The 15,119-nt window shown below is 43.2% G+C and overlaps 1 protein-coding gene across 1 annotated transcript; it reads left to right on the forward strand.

Annotated features, from left to right (window-relative positions):
• Window positions 1–7,489: 7,489 nt before the first annotated feature.
• On the forward strand, window positions 7,490–15,119 carry LOC102377860 (myeloid protein 1-like). Its single transcript, XM_006017188.1, has 7 exons — window positions 7,490–7,565; window positions 9,299–9,395; window positions 10,236–10,384; window positions 10,970–11,155; window positions 12,625–12,757; window positions 14,022–14,173; window positions 14,855–15,119. The coding sequence occupies exons 1-7, from the start codon at window positions 7,520–7,522 to the stop codon at window positions 15,055–15,057; spliced, it is 966 nt and encodes a 321-aa protein (XP_006017250.1). The 5' UTR covers window positions 7,490–7,519; the 3' UTR covers window positions 15,058–15,119.

Genomic DNA, 15,119 nt, shown 5'->3' on the forward strand with positions numbered 1-15,119 from the left:
CTGCTCACAGGTGTGGAGGGGCAGGGCAGGCGGAGCTCACACCTGCTCATGACAAGGCAGTGACTTGCACAGGTGGTTGCAAAGGGAGAGACGCCTGACCTGGCAAAGGGACTGAGGAACGCAGCTTCATTTTCAGCAGCTCAAACTGACAGTAACTTGCCCAAATCCCTCGCGTGGCTGGTCAGCTAGCACAGCCTGCTGCTCCTCTTGTGAAACTGCGATACACATATTATAGGCCAATATATTCTGTCAGTGTTGAACTAAAACCTATCTTAAAGCTGCATTTGCTTTTTACTTTCTATCAGGACTCATAGTAGAGATGATATCTTTTATCAGACCAGCAAGATTTTTTGCAAAATGTTTTCTTTAATTGCAAGCTTTCGGGCATGAACGCCTTCATCAGGCATGGGAGAAAAGATTGTAAAAGTTCTCCTGGGTAGAAATCTACCTTCCCGACACGCTCTCCTCTTGCTCTTTCAAGTCATGCCTGGCAGAAACCTCTCACTTGATTACTCCATTTCCTTCTCAGATTTCCTTATTCTTGGTCTTGAAGATGAAATATTGCAAATATAGTTGCTACTTGATTACAAGTGAAGGCCAAATAATATGATTTACTATGATTGCCCCCTGGTCATCATGAATCATGCAGAGGTGGATTTTCTGTATTTGAGCTCCTCCTTGAGCTTGTGGTCAAAAACCCGTCCTAATCAAACTGGTCCCTCCAAAGATGATACTGCTGAAGCCTGGGGCTAGGTACCTGCCCTTTCGTTTTTTGTGTGTCCTTAGCAGATTTTGTTGGAGTCTGACAGGCTGCATCCCTCTCCAAACAGATGTGGGAGTGCTTTTATGTTGATAATGATTGTGTGCGCCTCGGTTTCCCCTGCTTTTCTGAATGCAGTTATACCCTGGGGTCAGAAAGGTTTGGATGCAGTTATACCCTGGGGTCAGAAAGGTTCATGTCAAGTCTGGAGTTGTGGGGGTCGGAGCAAGGAGTGAGAAGTGGATCCCTGAATATAGCTGTGTGGAAAAGAGCAGACAAGGGGCATGGACTCCTTCACAGGAGGAAGACACGCTTAAAGACAATACAGGCTTGAACCCATTAGGATTCATTGTTAACCACTGGCATCAGAGAGGTGGGATCAGACAAGCCTGTTGGGTAATAGATGGTCTAAAAAGAGAAAGCATCAAGGGAGGGAAAAGGAAGTCAGGGGAGAGAAGAGATCCCATCTCTGGGCATCTCTCTGAGGCCTTACATCCTAATCAGGGCTTGGTAATGCTGCCAATCTGTCTTTAGGGAAGAAGAAGGGATTGTCTCCCTGTTGGGTTGGTAGTATCTGATGAAGTAGGTTGCTGCTTTTAAAAAATCTCATGACTCTGAACCAGCTAGTCTCTAAGGTGTTGCCATTTGGGTTAAGTTGAGGAGAGCTGTACGCTCCTACTTACCCTCTGTAACCCTCCAGAGACTGCTTGAGGCAGTGCTGTGGGGATTTGCCAGCAGCAGCAGTGGCCCCAGAGGGTTGGATGGTGACAGTGGAGCAGCCCTGACAGCTGCTTGGAGCCGACGCTGCTGCAAGCAGAGCAACAGCCCAAACTGTGGATCCTCCCTTACCTCCGCAGAGAGAAGTTGTGGAAACCCAAAACCTGCCCCACAGATGGGAGAGGTCAGCTGGCCAGAAATATGGACTCCTCTAGGCCAGGTCAACTCTCCATGAGTGGATATAACTAAGGCAAGAGGGCTTACTGACTACCCCATCAGCTTCACTCAGTGGGGAAAGTAGTGACTGGATTAGAGCAAGAGCACATTGTGGGTCACTTCTCTTCCTGTCAATGCATCCCACAGGTTTTCCCAAAATCACTTGTTTCTAAATGGCATTCCCTTTAACGAAATCCCGATTTAATATTTATCCCCTGCTTGTGAGTGGGGAAGTGATGCTCATGACTCTTAGCCTAACCCCTTTTATTGTATTCATTATGCATCTATGACCTGGTTCAGTCTGAGACCCACAGCTTCATTGCTTGCACTTCAACATGGGGGTGGGTTGCCCATGCAATCCTGCAGAGAAAACCCCCATGGCTGGTGTTGCAGAGTGGAAGGCACAATCTGGCACCCCTCTGCTTGCCAGCACGCTGCACCATTGGTCATGCCAGAGCCGCTCCACCATTGCAATGGAAACACTGGCTGGAATAATGACCTCTTTTCTTGGAGAGCACCAGGCTTTCTTTCAACTTAAGAGCTATTTCTACTACCCCCAGCAGCTCCTGTGTTCTCTTTGAAAAGCTTTTAATCAATACTCACATCCCGAGACATCAAGAGGGGTAGCAGGAGCAAGAAAGTAAAGGAGAATGTACATAGGCTTGGCTCATGTCCCCATGAATGCGAGCCCCAGTACCCGAGCTCTAAATGCTTAGCTTCCCTCCATTTTCTGTACCTCTCTCTGTCCCTTGTGCTGCAGGAGAAGATGTGACATAAGAGTCGCTCCTCAGGAGCTGTGCAATTTTTTGGGTGATTGTCCCATTTCCTTCTGCTGTTGTGTACTAAGTGGCTAATTATTTGATTTCAAAACCAAACCTATCAACGGTTATATTGTTTGTTAACATCCCCTTTGCATAACCTGTGAATATTGCTGATTTAGGGTGCAAAGTTCTTCCTATTCAATTTGGACTGACCAGGATAACAGGCTAACCATTTCCTGAGCACAGTGAAGAGGTACGCTGTATTTTCACTTGGATTTGATCCCGGAGCTCAGGTCAAGGCACTGAGAAATGCCAGCTCAGACTGATCACTTTGGCTGGCTTGTTTTCCAACAGTAATCAAGAGGGCTAAATTGCATAAATTCTCTTGAGGCTTTTAAGTGTGCCAGAAATGTGTGTTCAAATATATATATACATATATATATACATACATATATATACATACACACACATATACATATATATCTATATAGATATATATATTTATCTATATAGATTTATATATTTATCTATTTATAATTTATTTATTATTTATTTATATATATAAATATCTATCTATCTATATATATCTATATAGATATATAGATATACACACACACATATAAAGATGCACACACACATATAGATACACACACATACACCCACACCTACATACACACACACACACACACATTATATATACACACATACACCCACACCCACATATACACACATACACACACACATTATATATATATATATATATATATACACACACACACACACACACACATAGATATATATAGATATAGATATAGATATATGCATACACACACACACTTTTTTTCCTGAGAGAACATATATTTCTCCCATATATTTTTGAGGGCAGATTTCTGGAAGAAGTGCATTTGGGTTTATCAGAAGTAAATATTCTTGCAGCAAAAACCATCCAGCTGCATTTGTCTTCTGAAGAATGAAGGTAAAATATTGTAAACATCTATTACTTGAGAAAATAGAAAAGACCCAGCCCAGATGCAGGAAGATGTCTTGTTCAGATGAAAAGCAAAGAGGTAAAGGGAGACTAACTTCTAGGAGCATACTGAAGCAGGCAATTCATTTCTAGTAGCATACTGAGGTCCAAATAAGGTGCTCTTCAAGGGGTCATGATGACTTGATAATCAGGATCTATTTCAGCTGAGGTACAAGGTCTAAGCAAGCAGTGCTACCAGGAAGATGGAGAGCAGTCAAGTTTCTATGTATGATGACCCAAGGAGAAGGAAATTAAGCCCTTATGGCTTGAAGCAGTGTTTATAGGAGAGGCCAGGTGAGAGCACGGTGCCAGGCATTTCATCTGAGGCAGACAGAACAATATTATCTTTCTGTTGTGATGAGGGCTGAGCCATTGCCCCAGACGTGTACCCCCTTGTACCTCTGCCTATGCTCTTAGACCAACACGGCTACAACCTATACTGGCATTTCTAAAAGAGCGTGTTCCCAAGTCAAACCAGAACTGTGTGTTACACCGGAAGATGAAAGGGGGGAGGGAGAAACCATTGGAGGTTTTTGTGGATGTTCTCTCAGAAAAATGTCCACAAAGGTGCATACACTTTGGCAAAAAAGAAATGCAAAACTCAAACTCTTGCTTCAGAGATGATACCTTTTATCAGACCAACTAAGAAATCGCACAAAAAAATCCTTTTTCTGCAAGCTTTCAGGCATACACGCCCTTCCTCAGGCTCAGGGAAAATTAAGGCTGGTAAAAAGTCCCTGTAGGTAGAAAATAAACTTCATTTTTGCACAGAGGGAGCTGAAGCTGGAAGTCTGTCCCTCTGGGTCCAAAGAATTTTTTGATCATGAGCTGGAAGGGAGCTTCAAAAGGAGACTGCTGCAAAACCTGCAGGTGGCAAGACTAGCCAGGAGCTTTGTAAAGGTTTCTTCTAGTGAAACCATCACCTCTCAACCACAGTCAATTATATGGTTATCTGCTCTCGAGGGAAAGTGGGATTATTGCTGAGCCCAGGCATGCATGTGCTTGCCTTTCAACTTTTACTTTTGATTTGTAAAATGTAAAACTGTGCGTGTGACATTTATTAACAGACTTTACAAGCTCTTTTTATTTCTGACCAGGAATTTCTTGGCAAATTATGCAGGGTGAAAACAGGCTGCCGTTGGCTATTTCATAGGCTGAGGGGATATAGGTATGAAGGGAGGCTGGGATGCTTTCACCTTACAAGAACTTTAGAAAGTCTTCTCTTCCCTCGGAATTGCGAGAGACCTTAGGAGAAATCTCCAACATTCAAAAACTTGTCTAACTTTACCCCAACTATATAGCTGGTCCAATAAAAGATAAAATAAAAGATAGCCTAAGAAATCCTTGCCTTTTGCATAATTTCTGGACCATCATGGCTACAACATCTCTTTTACACTACCTATCCGAAGTTAGCTTCTCTACTGGAAAAGTCATTGTGGAGCTGGCTGTAACTGGCTATTGTTTTATGTCAACATGCACCTACTAATGCCAAAGCATTTGTAATCATAACAGTATTTTAGAACGGTCTCGAAAGCATCCAAGCAGGTAGCTATCGCAGAGCTCTCAGGCTCATTCAAAGTCTCTGGACATTGATACATATAGCACATCCCTTGCCTTCCTATAACCTCCTTTAGAAGTGTGTCTGGAAGCTCCCAACAGCCTACTCCTTAGCTGGAGTAGCACTAGCCAGCCATGATCGCTTACTTCCATATGGCTTAACTTTTCTCCTCCACCCAAATGCTCCCTGGGGATTTCCATGCCATTGGTCCTCAACTGTGTCTTCTCATACACCTTCAGGATGTGCTCCTTTTCTCCCAGAAAAGATATTATTTCAGACCAAAATAAAAAAGTATGGCTTATTTTTTCAACTCAGATTTACTTTCCATACTCAAGGCCACTGGAACGTCCGCCCCAAGGCCCCCTGAACGGCCGCCTTTGAATTAGAATATTTTCCAAATGTCATCTTCATAAACATTTGTTCCCCTACCCTCCATCCCTCTACTTTAGCTTATATTGTGTATGAGTCCTAACAGGATCCTGTTTTGAGAGAACAAAAGATTTAGCAGACATCTATCCCAACCAAAGACAACCTGAGCAGGGTGCGGAGCCCTGGCCCTGGACACGAGGAAGCCGGTGGCGGGGAAGTGGTGGTGCCGAGCGGCCAGATGTGAAGCCAGTGGCAGTGCGGAGTCGCTGCAGCTGCTCTGCCCAGCTCTGTGGGGCCCCCCAAAATGCGGGGCCCGGGGTGGTCACCCTAATTCGTTCCCCTCTAGGGATGGCCCCGATCCCAACACTTGCTGTGCCTAGCTTCCTATAAATCAGAGACCTTAGGAGAAATCTCCAACATTCAAAAACTTGTCTAACTTTACCCCAACTATATAGCTGGTCCAATAAAAGATAAAATAAAAGATAGCCTAAGAAATCCTTGCCTTTTGCATAATTTCTGGACCATCATGGCTACAACATCTCTTTTACACTACCTATCCGAAGTTAGCTTCTCTACTGGAAAAGTCATTGTGGAGCTGGCTGTAACTGGCTATTGTTTTATGTCAAACATTTTACCCATGAATTTGTTGTCCACATCTCCATCTTATGGTAGAATATGAGCAAGACAGGCTGAACAACTGTGATACGGCAATATGTAGATGAACCAAGTATAGAGAAGGAATGAGCTACACAGCAACATTGTCTTGATAGCACAACGTGCTGATATAAGATGGAAATGGAGTAGAGTGCAATTTAATATTTTTTTCATAGTATAAGCCTCTAACTGGCCACACTACTCCACCCCACTTGTCCAAACACCTCAACATAGGGTCAAGAAGAACCCCTCTTCCAGCAGTCTGTTACTGGTGCCCAAGTCCATGCTTTTCATTAGCGTTCGTTAAAGATGCTGACAATGGGAATGAAATGTGTTATTAAAGGTAAAGATGCTTGTCCATCGTGTTGGCAAGGAAAATGGAAAACTTCACACTTTCATTTCAACTGGCCAAAGTCTGTCTTAGATTGTAAGTCTGGCTGCCAAATAGAAAAGATAATCATCTGAAAAAGCCACATTAAAAGGTTGTATAAAACCCCTCAAACTGTATGCCCTCTGAGAGGGAATACCCATTGACCTATACCCCAGGAGCAAAACAGCCGGTAATGTAACCCTGCCAGGACAGGACTCAGCACCTTTACTCTCCCATAGTGCTCATGACTTGTAGCCTATCCCTTCTTTGCACACACAGTGCACATCTGTGACGTGTTTAAATGTGAGCGTTGAGCAGATATACACCATCATCTGAGACGGAGAGGAAACAGGCAACAACCCAACAGCAGAATTCAGCCATCTATGAAGTGCTGCACGGAGGTTACACACTGGAGCTCCTGTAGCAGCTGGAGGCCTGGCATAACCACAAATGTCCTCCAGAAAGCACCAGAGCTCCTGAGCATATTTACAGTACCCCCAAGCAACACTAAATTTACCCACTAGATGTTCTGTGACTCCAGTGGAAGAGTGATAAGGAACACATCTCAAAGAAATGAGATGATAATGAACACATCTCAAAGGTCCCTTCCAGCCCTAATGTCTATGAAATCTTAGAGTAGGAACAAGAGGAACAGAGTCAGAGGCACAATCTGATTATCCATAAAAGACCCAAATGGACAGTTGGGTTGTCAGGGCTTGGACACTATGCTTTGGGCTCCCGTGCACCTTTTTACACCTCTCCCGGCCTGCTCAATGTCAGGGAAAGATATGGCGCAATTGCAACTCCTCGAGAGCTGTGCAATGTTTTGGGCGATTGTCCCATTTCCTTCTGTTACTGTGTGCTAAGTGGCTAATTATTTGGTGTCACAACCAAACTGATCAACGGTTATATTTTCTGTTAACGTCCCCCCTTACCTAATTTGGGAGCATTACAGGTGCAAATGCCTGCTCGAGTCTGATTGGCTAAAGAGACTGGCCTAGCCCCTGCTGGAATGTATAAATAATGAAGAGGTGCAGCACACTGTGTCTTTGACCTGGTCAAAGATCAGAGGTGAAACGGCTACAAAATGCCAACCCTCAAACTGATTGTGCTTGCTGGTCTGGTTTCCATTGGTAAGTCAAGATTTCTTTCTCATATTATCACTGCTTTAGTAGACACGCATTTGCTTTAAATGTTTTTGCAGCAATACTTAATGTGGCATATGCCTATGAAGGGTAAATGGAAAATATTTCTATCAGAGAAACTGTAACAACATATATGTGCATCAATTCTGCCAGAAATGTGGAGTCAGCACTTTATCACAATAAAAGGGTTTAATGTAATGGCATGATTACAGCCAAATTAAAGTACTTTGCTTAGTTTCTCAGACTAATGAAGAATGCAGCTGGATATGGTCAACCAAGTTGTTAGCTTTGCTTTGTTTCTACAGGAATGTGCCGTTAGTTTGTCTAGTCTTATCTCCGCTCTGCTCATGGAAACTGAGGCTGGGGGAACCAGAGGGATAAAACATTTGTGCAGTGGCAAGAGTATCTTTCTAAGGGTTGTTTCCAAATGATAAGAAGTTCTTAATCGAGCTAGATATAGGCATCTCTGACAAGTTTTACACCACTTTGGTTCTAAATCCTAGGAAAGTATCAAAAGACCACTCTTTCTGGGTAGGATTCAGGCATAAATGCTAATTTCAGATTGAAGCAAGCCTCCCCCGTAGTAACAAAATACACATTTTGGTAGCACGTCACTGGAGTTCAACATGAGGTTGCCATTGTCTTTCACAGCCAGGCTCCTTTCCTCTGAATGCTGAGGTTTGGAAATAGGGATGGCATAACCTAGCTCCAGACCACACACAGGAGCTCTGCCTTCCTTACAGCCTGGGGCGGGAGGGTGGCGTGTGTTCCCAAGGGTAGGGGCAGCACACGCTGCCCTGGGAACTGCTTCTGTCACTGCATTACAGCTGTTATTAAGATCCACTCCACTAGCTTTCACTCCAGGGCTTCTGGGATCTCCACCTGTGAAAAAGCAAGTGAATAGGGGCTGAGAAATGATAATAGAGATGGAACAATCATCTCTGCAAAGAAGATCTTTCCGTCTAGGAAAGAGTTGGGGATGTGACTTCTCTTCTTCCATGTCTCTCATACTCTTAAAAGCTTACCCTTCTCTGAACAACGTGGTCCCTAAGGTGCCACCCTGCCCTGTTTTCTGCCTAATGACTTTCTTGTGGCCACATTCATGCCAGCAAAAAATACAAATACCACTTTCAAGTTGCAAATTCACAGCTGAGTAAGTTAATAGTCCTGAGAATCAAGGATACTAGGAAACATGGAAAGGGGGAAAGCTGCCCTCAGACAGGGAGCACCTCAACGTACACCTCTGGTGGAGTATTATTTGGGTGAATTAAGCTTTCTTTTTATGAGGCCAACCTGATGGGGAACTATAGCCTTTTGAGATCACATACACATGTCTTTCAATTCTAGAGCCCACTGAATGCTGCAGGCAGCATAGATAGGCTTCTTTACAAATACTTAGCAGCACATAAGAGTTGAAATATGGAGCAGGGCCACATCCTACACAGCAGTGAAGAAACTACAAAATGATGGCCCCTTTCCCAAAGATGTTACAATCTAGGTAATGCATGGTGATCCCTTTAAAATTATACTGATTGCACAAGATACTCTGATATCGAGACCTGTTCAGGATTGATTTTTTTGAAATCCCTTTTCTACTTGTTTCCGTTGAATTAAGAAAGAAGAATAAATCTAGAATAAATCTTTTCCATACAGTCATTTAAAGTTTCTTTGTAGACAATTGTAGAAGGCAGTTGAATTTTCTTTGCTTGTTTCTTTAATAGTTGCTGCACAACAATGGGGACAAATTTGTCAGGGGAATCCCACAAATGAAATCAGAGGCTGTGATTCATATGGCTGTGGACACTACAATGCTGAAAGGTAATATACTGAGAAATCAGGGAGGGTTTGGCATTGGACTTTTATCATGTTCACTGTTGTCCCCTATATAACAAAATGTTTACATAGAGATGAAAGATCGCGAGGAGCTATTTCTAAGTAATATTTAAGGCTGCTGAAATTACAGCCCTGCAGACTCATTCAGAGCCTGAGCAGTGGCAATGTCCTCCCAACATAAATTCTCCCTCTTCTGTTCATTTTCATGAGACTGCTAGAAAGTATTCCTCTTTGTGTCCCATCCCTTCTGCCACACGGGGGTCTAGAAAGTCCTTCTGTGGTATTTCCAATGAAGTCTATTATGGGGCCAAATGCCCACCCCTGCAGAGCTGGACAGAGGCTAACAGGTGACTTCTTGTCAAAACCTCTGATGTCCCTGGCTGTTGGTGTAGCCCTAGGGCAAGACAGGACCAAGTGGGAAATAAATATGAGATGGTCTATGGATCCCCTTTCCTAGTGATTAACTCCCATCCAGGGACCAGCTCATGGACCAGATCTTCAGCTGGTAGAGATCCACGTAGTTCTGTAACAGATGGGGGAAAAAGTCTGTTGTTTGACACTGTCCCTCTCGGGTACAAGGGGACAGTCTGCTAGCATCTAAAATCTACTTGGAGACACTAACGGCAAGATTTTAAAAAATACAATTTTGGTAGGAAACAGAATCCAGTCTTTACCAGTTCAAATGAACAGATGGAGGTTAACAGTCATTAGAAGTGAATTTAAAATAGCAAGCTGTTCTATTTTGACTGCCTTACTAGACATTTCAGACTCTAACAAGCTAAAAACAGCAACTCTAGCTTTGCTTCATTACTTTCTTTTTTTCAGAAAGGGCAGTAAAGGAAAACATCTTGCTGTGGATGTGGTCTGCAGAGATGGATCGGAAGTTCGTGCTCCTTTCTCTGGTACTATTACCAAAGTCAGGGGAGACTTCCATACTGCTAGAAATGTTGAAGGAGTTGAAATTCAAGGGGAAGGTAAGCAACATTATCCAACCTTTCAAGCACTGGTCAAAAATGAATATCACCTATCATTCTAAACTGCTTAGAGGGCTATGCAAAAAGCAAATGGTTAAGAAAGCTGAAAGTCCAGCAGAAAGTGTATCAGTGTTTGGTTAACTAGGCCAAGGCTTATGTTGGACTTCGAACTGTTTCTGTATCTGAACAGAAGTACAACAGAACAGGGCAACACGCTCCAACACCAGGACCTGCAGTGCAGTCCTTTTCCTCTACAGCTCTCCACCCAGCTTGATAAAACAACAACTACGACTCAATTTGGAAAAAAATAATAATAGTCAAAATAAAGTGTCAGAAGAGGACACTTGCAATATGCTGCATTTAGTTTTGCTTTGAAAAGCATCTCTAGGCCCCTCGTATAGGTCCAATAACCTCAATGGCTTGTTTACTGCTGACTTGACTACGTGTTTATGTGCATGCACGCTTTTACAACTGCTAGCTCTAGCAGTCAGGATAGTATACTGAATAGATACTACCTGGATGGATTCAGATATTGAGACAACAGTTTCATATTGCTTTTTTCTTCCTAATCTCATTTCTATATAGGCTTCTGCGTGAAACTGATGTTTGTCCAGATTGCTTTCCAAATCAAAAACGGCAGGGTTAGGAGGGGAGAAGTTATTGGAACAATGCAGAACATGCAACAGATGTTTCCTGGTATCATCTCGCACATCCATGTTGAGAACTGTGACCACTCGGATCCTACTCCTAACCTTAGAAGAGGTCAAATAGGTATGGTAAATATGAACATACCCCCTTCTAAATGAAACCATCCCGCCCTCCACAGGCAAGCTGGGTTTTCCTCACAGAAACAGTCCAGGCAAATGTATCATTTGAGGGAAGGAAACCGAGCTTTTTCAGACACACCATAATACAATTTGATATATGAATGTGCATGGCAGGTGTGCATCACCATCAGCTTGTCATGTCAGTGCTCGCTTGCCTATAACCTCATAAGGCGTTCACAAAGGGCCGGTAATGAGCTTTGACGCCAGAACCAGCCTCTCCATCAGCAATCTTTTAAGGATCAGTAATTATCACTTATATTGTATCATAGGCTAACATGTAAGCTCCTCCCTGGTCTTTTCACTCCATGCATAGACTCTACGAGTGAGCTTTTAACAAGGAAGCATTTATCTCCCTTTCCCTGCCCATAGATGCTTCCAGCTACTAATAGAGGCAGGGGATCGTCTTCAGTTCAAAGGCATCAAGGGCAAAGAGAAGTTGCAGAGTGACTAATATGCTAAAACATAGCAAGGTCAAAACCAGAGGCGATTTGAACTGGCCACTTATTGATTGTTAGCATATACGTAGAGTGAGATAGGAGACCAAGGAGATAATGACTCTGGGGAAAAGGACTGATTATTGGTTTAATACTGGTCACTTCTAGCTAAGAAGTGAAATAATTTTTGCACTCTGCAAATCCCCAGCTATGCAGATCAACTCCTCTGAGATTCAGTTGTAACGAGTGGGGTAAGTTTTTGTACATGCGCTACCCAGGTACCCTCCAACAGCATCTCAGTTTATGGCTTACGGAGGAGTATTTGCTCTCCTTGGATGCTGTCTCTGCGTTTTCCTTACTGGAATATCCACTGCCTTTTGTCACCCCTTCAGTGCATATTCTTCAATGTCAGGACTAGATAGCGCCCTCAATTCCTCCATCAATTAGCTCTCACCGAAGGCTGAATAGTACTTACGACTACTTACAAACAGCTGAGGCTTTTGGGGAGCAAATGCAGGAGCCCCATTCAGGGGATAGGCTGCCATCGTGCTGGGCACTACACAGAGTCCTTCCCACAAACAGATTCAAGTGCAGGTCAAGGAAGGCTATCCTTGCAGATCCTGTGGTAAACCGTTTGCTTATAAAACCAACCAAGAATCTGTAAAATTGTGTCTTCTTAAGTGTGCATCCTCATGAAAAGAAATGCCTTCCCCCAGAAAGAATAAAATAGTGCTTCATTATATATGAAAATAAATATTCATTTATTTCTGCTCCAAATAAAGGAAGAAAACTAAAGAACTCTTCATTGTGTGGGACGCATGTTAGCCACGTACCCTGGAAGGTGACATGTAATACAGATCACTAAAGAATCCCAGTATTTTCCTCTCTCAACTCCAATATTTGCTGAGTAAAGATAAAACAACTGACATTCTCTCTTGAGACAGGATAGAAAATTAATTATTATTATTTTTTTAAACAGTTGGTCCACGACCTCCGATCCCTCGTCCAGTACCGCCGCAGCAGGTGGGATGGAATGCTGTGTGCGCGGGCAATCCTTTAAACAAAATAAGAGGCTGTGATAGATATGGCTGTGGATACTACAATGCTCCAAGGTAACGTACTCTGAAATCAGGGGTTCTGGCTATTCATTGGTGTCCCCCTAAGTACAGCAATATTTACATAGAAAGGAATTTGCAAGGTAAATGCTATCTAAAAAGGATTTAAGACTTGCAAATTGTGCCAGAATGGGCAGCACCACACAGGAAAGCAGGGCTGGAAGGGACCTTGGGAGGTCAACTAGTTCAAGCCCCTGTTCAAGGCAAAATCATCCCAAATTAAAACACCCTAGCAACGTGTTCATTTAACTGCAGAAGCATTCACAAAGCCTGAACAGTGGCAATGCCCTTCCAACTCCTGAGTCATCTTCCTCTGTTCATCATCATGAGAAATAGCATTGTCTTCAAGGCCCATCCCCTCCTTTGCTGTCTCTGTTAAACCAAGGTCTAAAAAGTGCCACCTCCAGTGAAGACGGTCATAGGGTTAGGATGCCCACCTGTGCCGAGACCAACTGAAGGATGTCAGTTCAGGATCTTTGATGCCAGTGGCCTTGCTATAGCCTCGGAGCAGGACAGGACCAGCTGGCAAATATACACGAGATGGTCTGTGCATCTCACTTCCCAGCGCTTGAGTCCTCTCTGTTGACCAAGCCATGGGCCAGATCCTCCTCTGGGGTAGATCAACATAGCTCTGTGGACTTTTGGGGGGCTGTGCTGACCAACAATGGATGAAAGCTCTGCATTCAATTGCTTTAAGTCTCAGATGTGAATGGACAATCTGATGTCACTAAGAAACTGCATGGAGGTGTTGACAGTAGAAGCAGTCCGGAATTTTCCATCCAAACGGCTTTTTCTTTTTGATGGAAAATGGCTTCTCCCCACTTTCTCCTCCTCCTCCCACTTTGAGAACATTTATTTTTCCCTCATGAACTGTGCTTTATTAAACCTAAAAAAGGCCACACCTGCACACCTTTCTCAGTCAAAATCCTTCCATTTGGGAGCGTATTGTGGGGGTTTGTTTGTTTGGGGTTTGTTTTTTTTTATTAATTCAACTTTAGGAAGTTTCATTAAAAGTTTTTGTTTTAAATTTCATAGAAAATGAAATCCATTGGCCAACTTATTATGAGGTGATGGAGTTTTACAATGTGTAAAACTGCAGAAACTACAAACACCATTGTACCCTTTGCTAATTTTGATAAACGGAGTCGTAGCCCCTCTACGCTCTTTTAGGTGACCCATACGTTCTATGGGAATAGTCTCATTTGCTGTGGAAAACCTTTCTCTGCACTGTCTCATTACTTTCACATGTATATATTTTCAGAAAACATGGTAAAGGAAAACATACGGGCGTGGATGTCGAATGCCGTGATGGAGCTACAGTCTTTGCTCCTTTTAGTGGCAGACTTTCTGGTCCAGTCAGACCATTCAACAATGGTAACGCCATTGACGATGGAGTCCAAATTAATGGAGGAGGTAAGCAACCTTATCCAACCTTTCAAGTGTTGGCTCATAAATAATTTTACCTATCATTCTTAACCGGTTGTGCAGCTACGGAAGCAGTAAATACTTAACAAAACTCAGGCAAGCAAAGCATAGCTACTCAGTTATGCTGTGGTTATGCTACCCCAAAGCATGTGTTGCACATGGAACGGTTTTTGTTCCTGTATTTGAACCCAAATACGACTACTCACTCCTAAGAAAAGAACAGGTTAGAAGGTCTCCAGCAGTAAGATTTGCAACACTGTCTTTTTCCTCTACAACTCTGCACCCAGCTTGATAAACAGAACAAAAATAGGGCCAATTTGAGAAAAGCCAAATCTCAAAATGTCAGAAGAGGACACTGCACTATGCAGAAATCAGGTTTTCTACAGAGAGTCTCTCTATTCATAGGAGCACAGGAAATGAGGGTGGGAGGGACCTCAGGAGGACATCTAGTCCAATACCCAGCCCAAAGCAGGGTCATCCCCAACTAGATCATTCCCCCTTCTGTAGGCCAAACCACCTCTAATTCCTGAAGCTACAGACTTGACTATGTTTACATTGCCACCACTAGCACGAGTGCTTAGGATAATTTATTGAATACTTCTGGGTAGACTCAGCCATGGAACTGAGAAGTCTGACATCCCTTTTTGGGGGGGGTCCGCTGTATTGCAGAATTCTGTGTGAAACTGCTGGCTATCAAGCCTTACACGTACAGTGGCTACGTCACGAGGGGGCAGCGTATTGGAACAATGCTGCCGATGCAGAAAGTATTCCCTGGTATCATCTCTCACATCCATGTTGAGAACTGTGACGGCTCGGATCCTACTTTTCAACTTACAAATGGACAACAAAACCAACAAGGACAGGGAACATAAATGGAAACACACAGTATCTGGAAATGACTAATTTCCAAATAAAATCATCTCAGCATCAAAAA

Source organism: Alligator sinensis, unplaced genomic scaffold (assembly GCF_000455745.1).
Source record: "Alligator sinensis unplaced genomic scaffold, ASM45574v1 scaffold111_1, whole genome shotgun sequence".
NCBI lineage: Eukaryota > Metazoa > Chordata > Crocodylia > Alligatoridae > Alligator > Alligator sinensis.

What these genes read in the sequence shown, in the direction of transcription:
- LOC102377860 (XM_006017188.1), top strand. Translation starts at nt 7,520, where the DNA reads ATGCCAACCCTCAAACTGATTGTGCTTGCTGGTCTGGTTTCCATTG. An exon ending in TGCTGGTCTGGTTTCCATTG is followed by an intron (nt 7,566 to 9,298) that starts GTAAGTCAAGAT and finishes TTTCTTTAATAG; the next exon opens with TTGCTGCACAACAATGGGGA. An exon ending in GGACACTACAATGCTGAAAG is followed by an intron (nt 9,396 to 10,235) that starts GTAATATACTGA and finishes TCTTTTTTTCAG; the next exon opens with AAAGGGCAGTAAAGGAAAAC.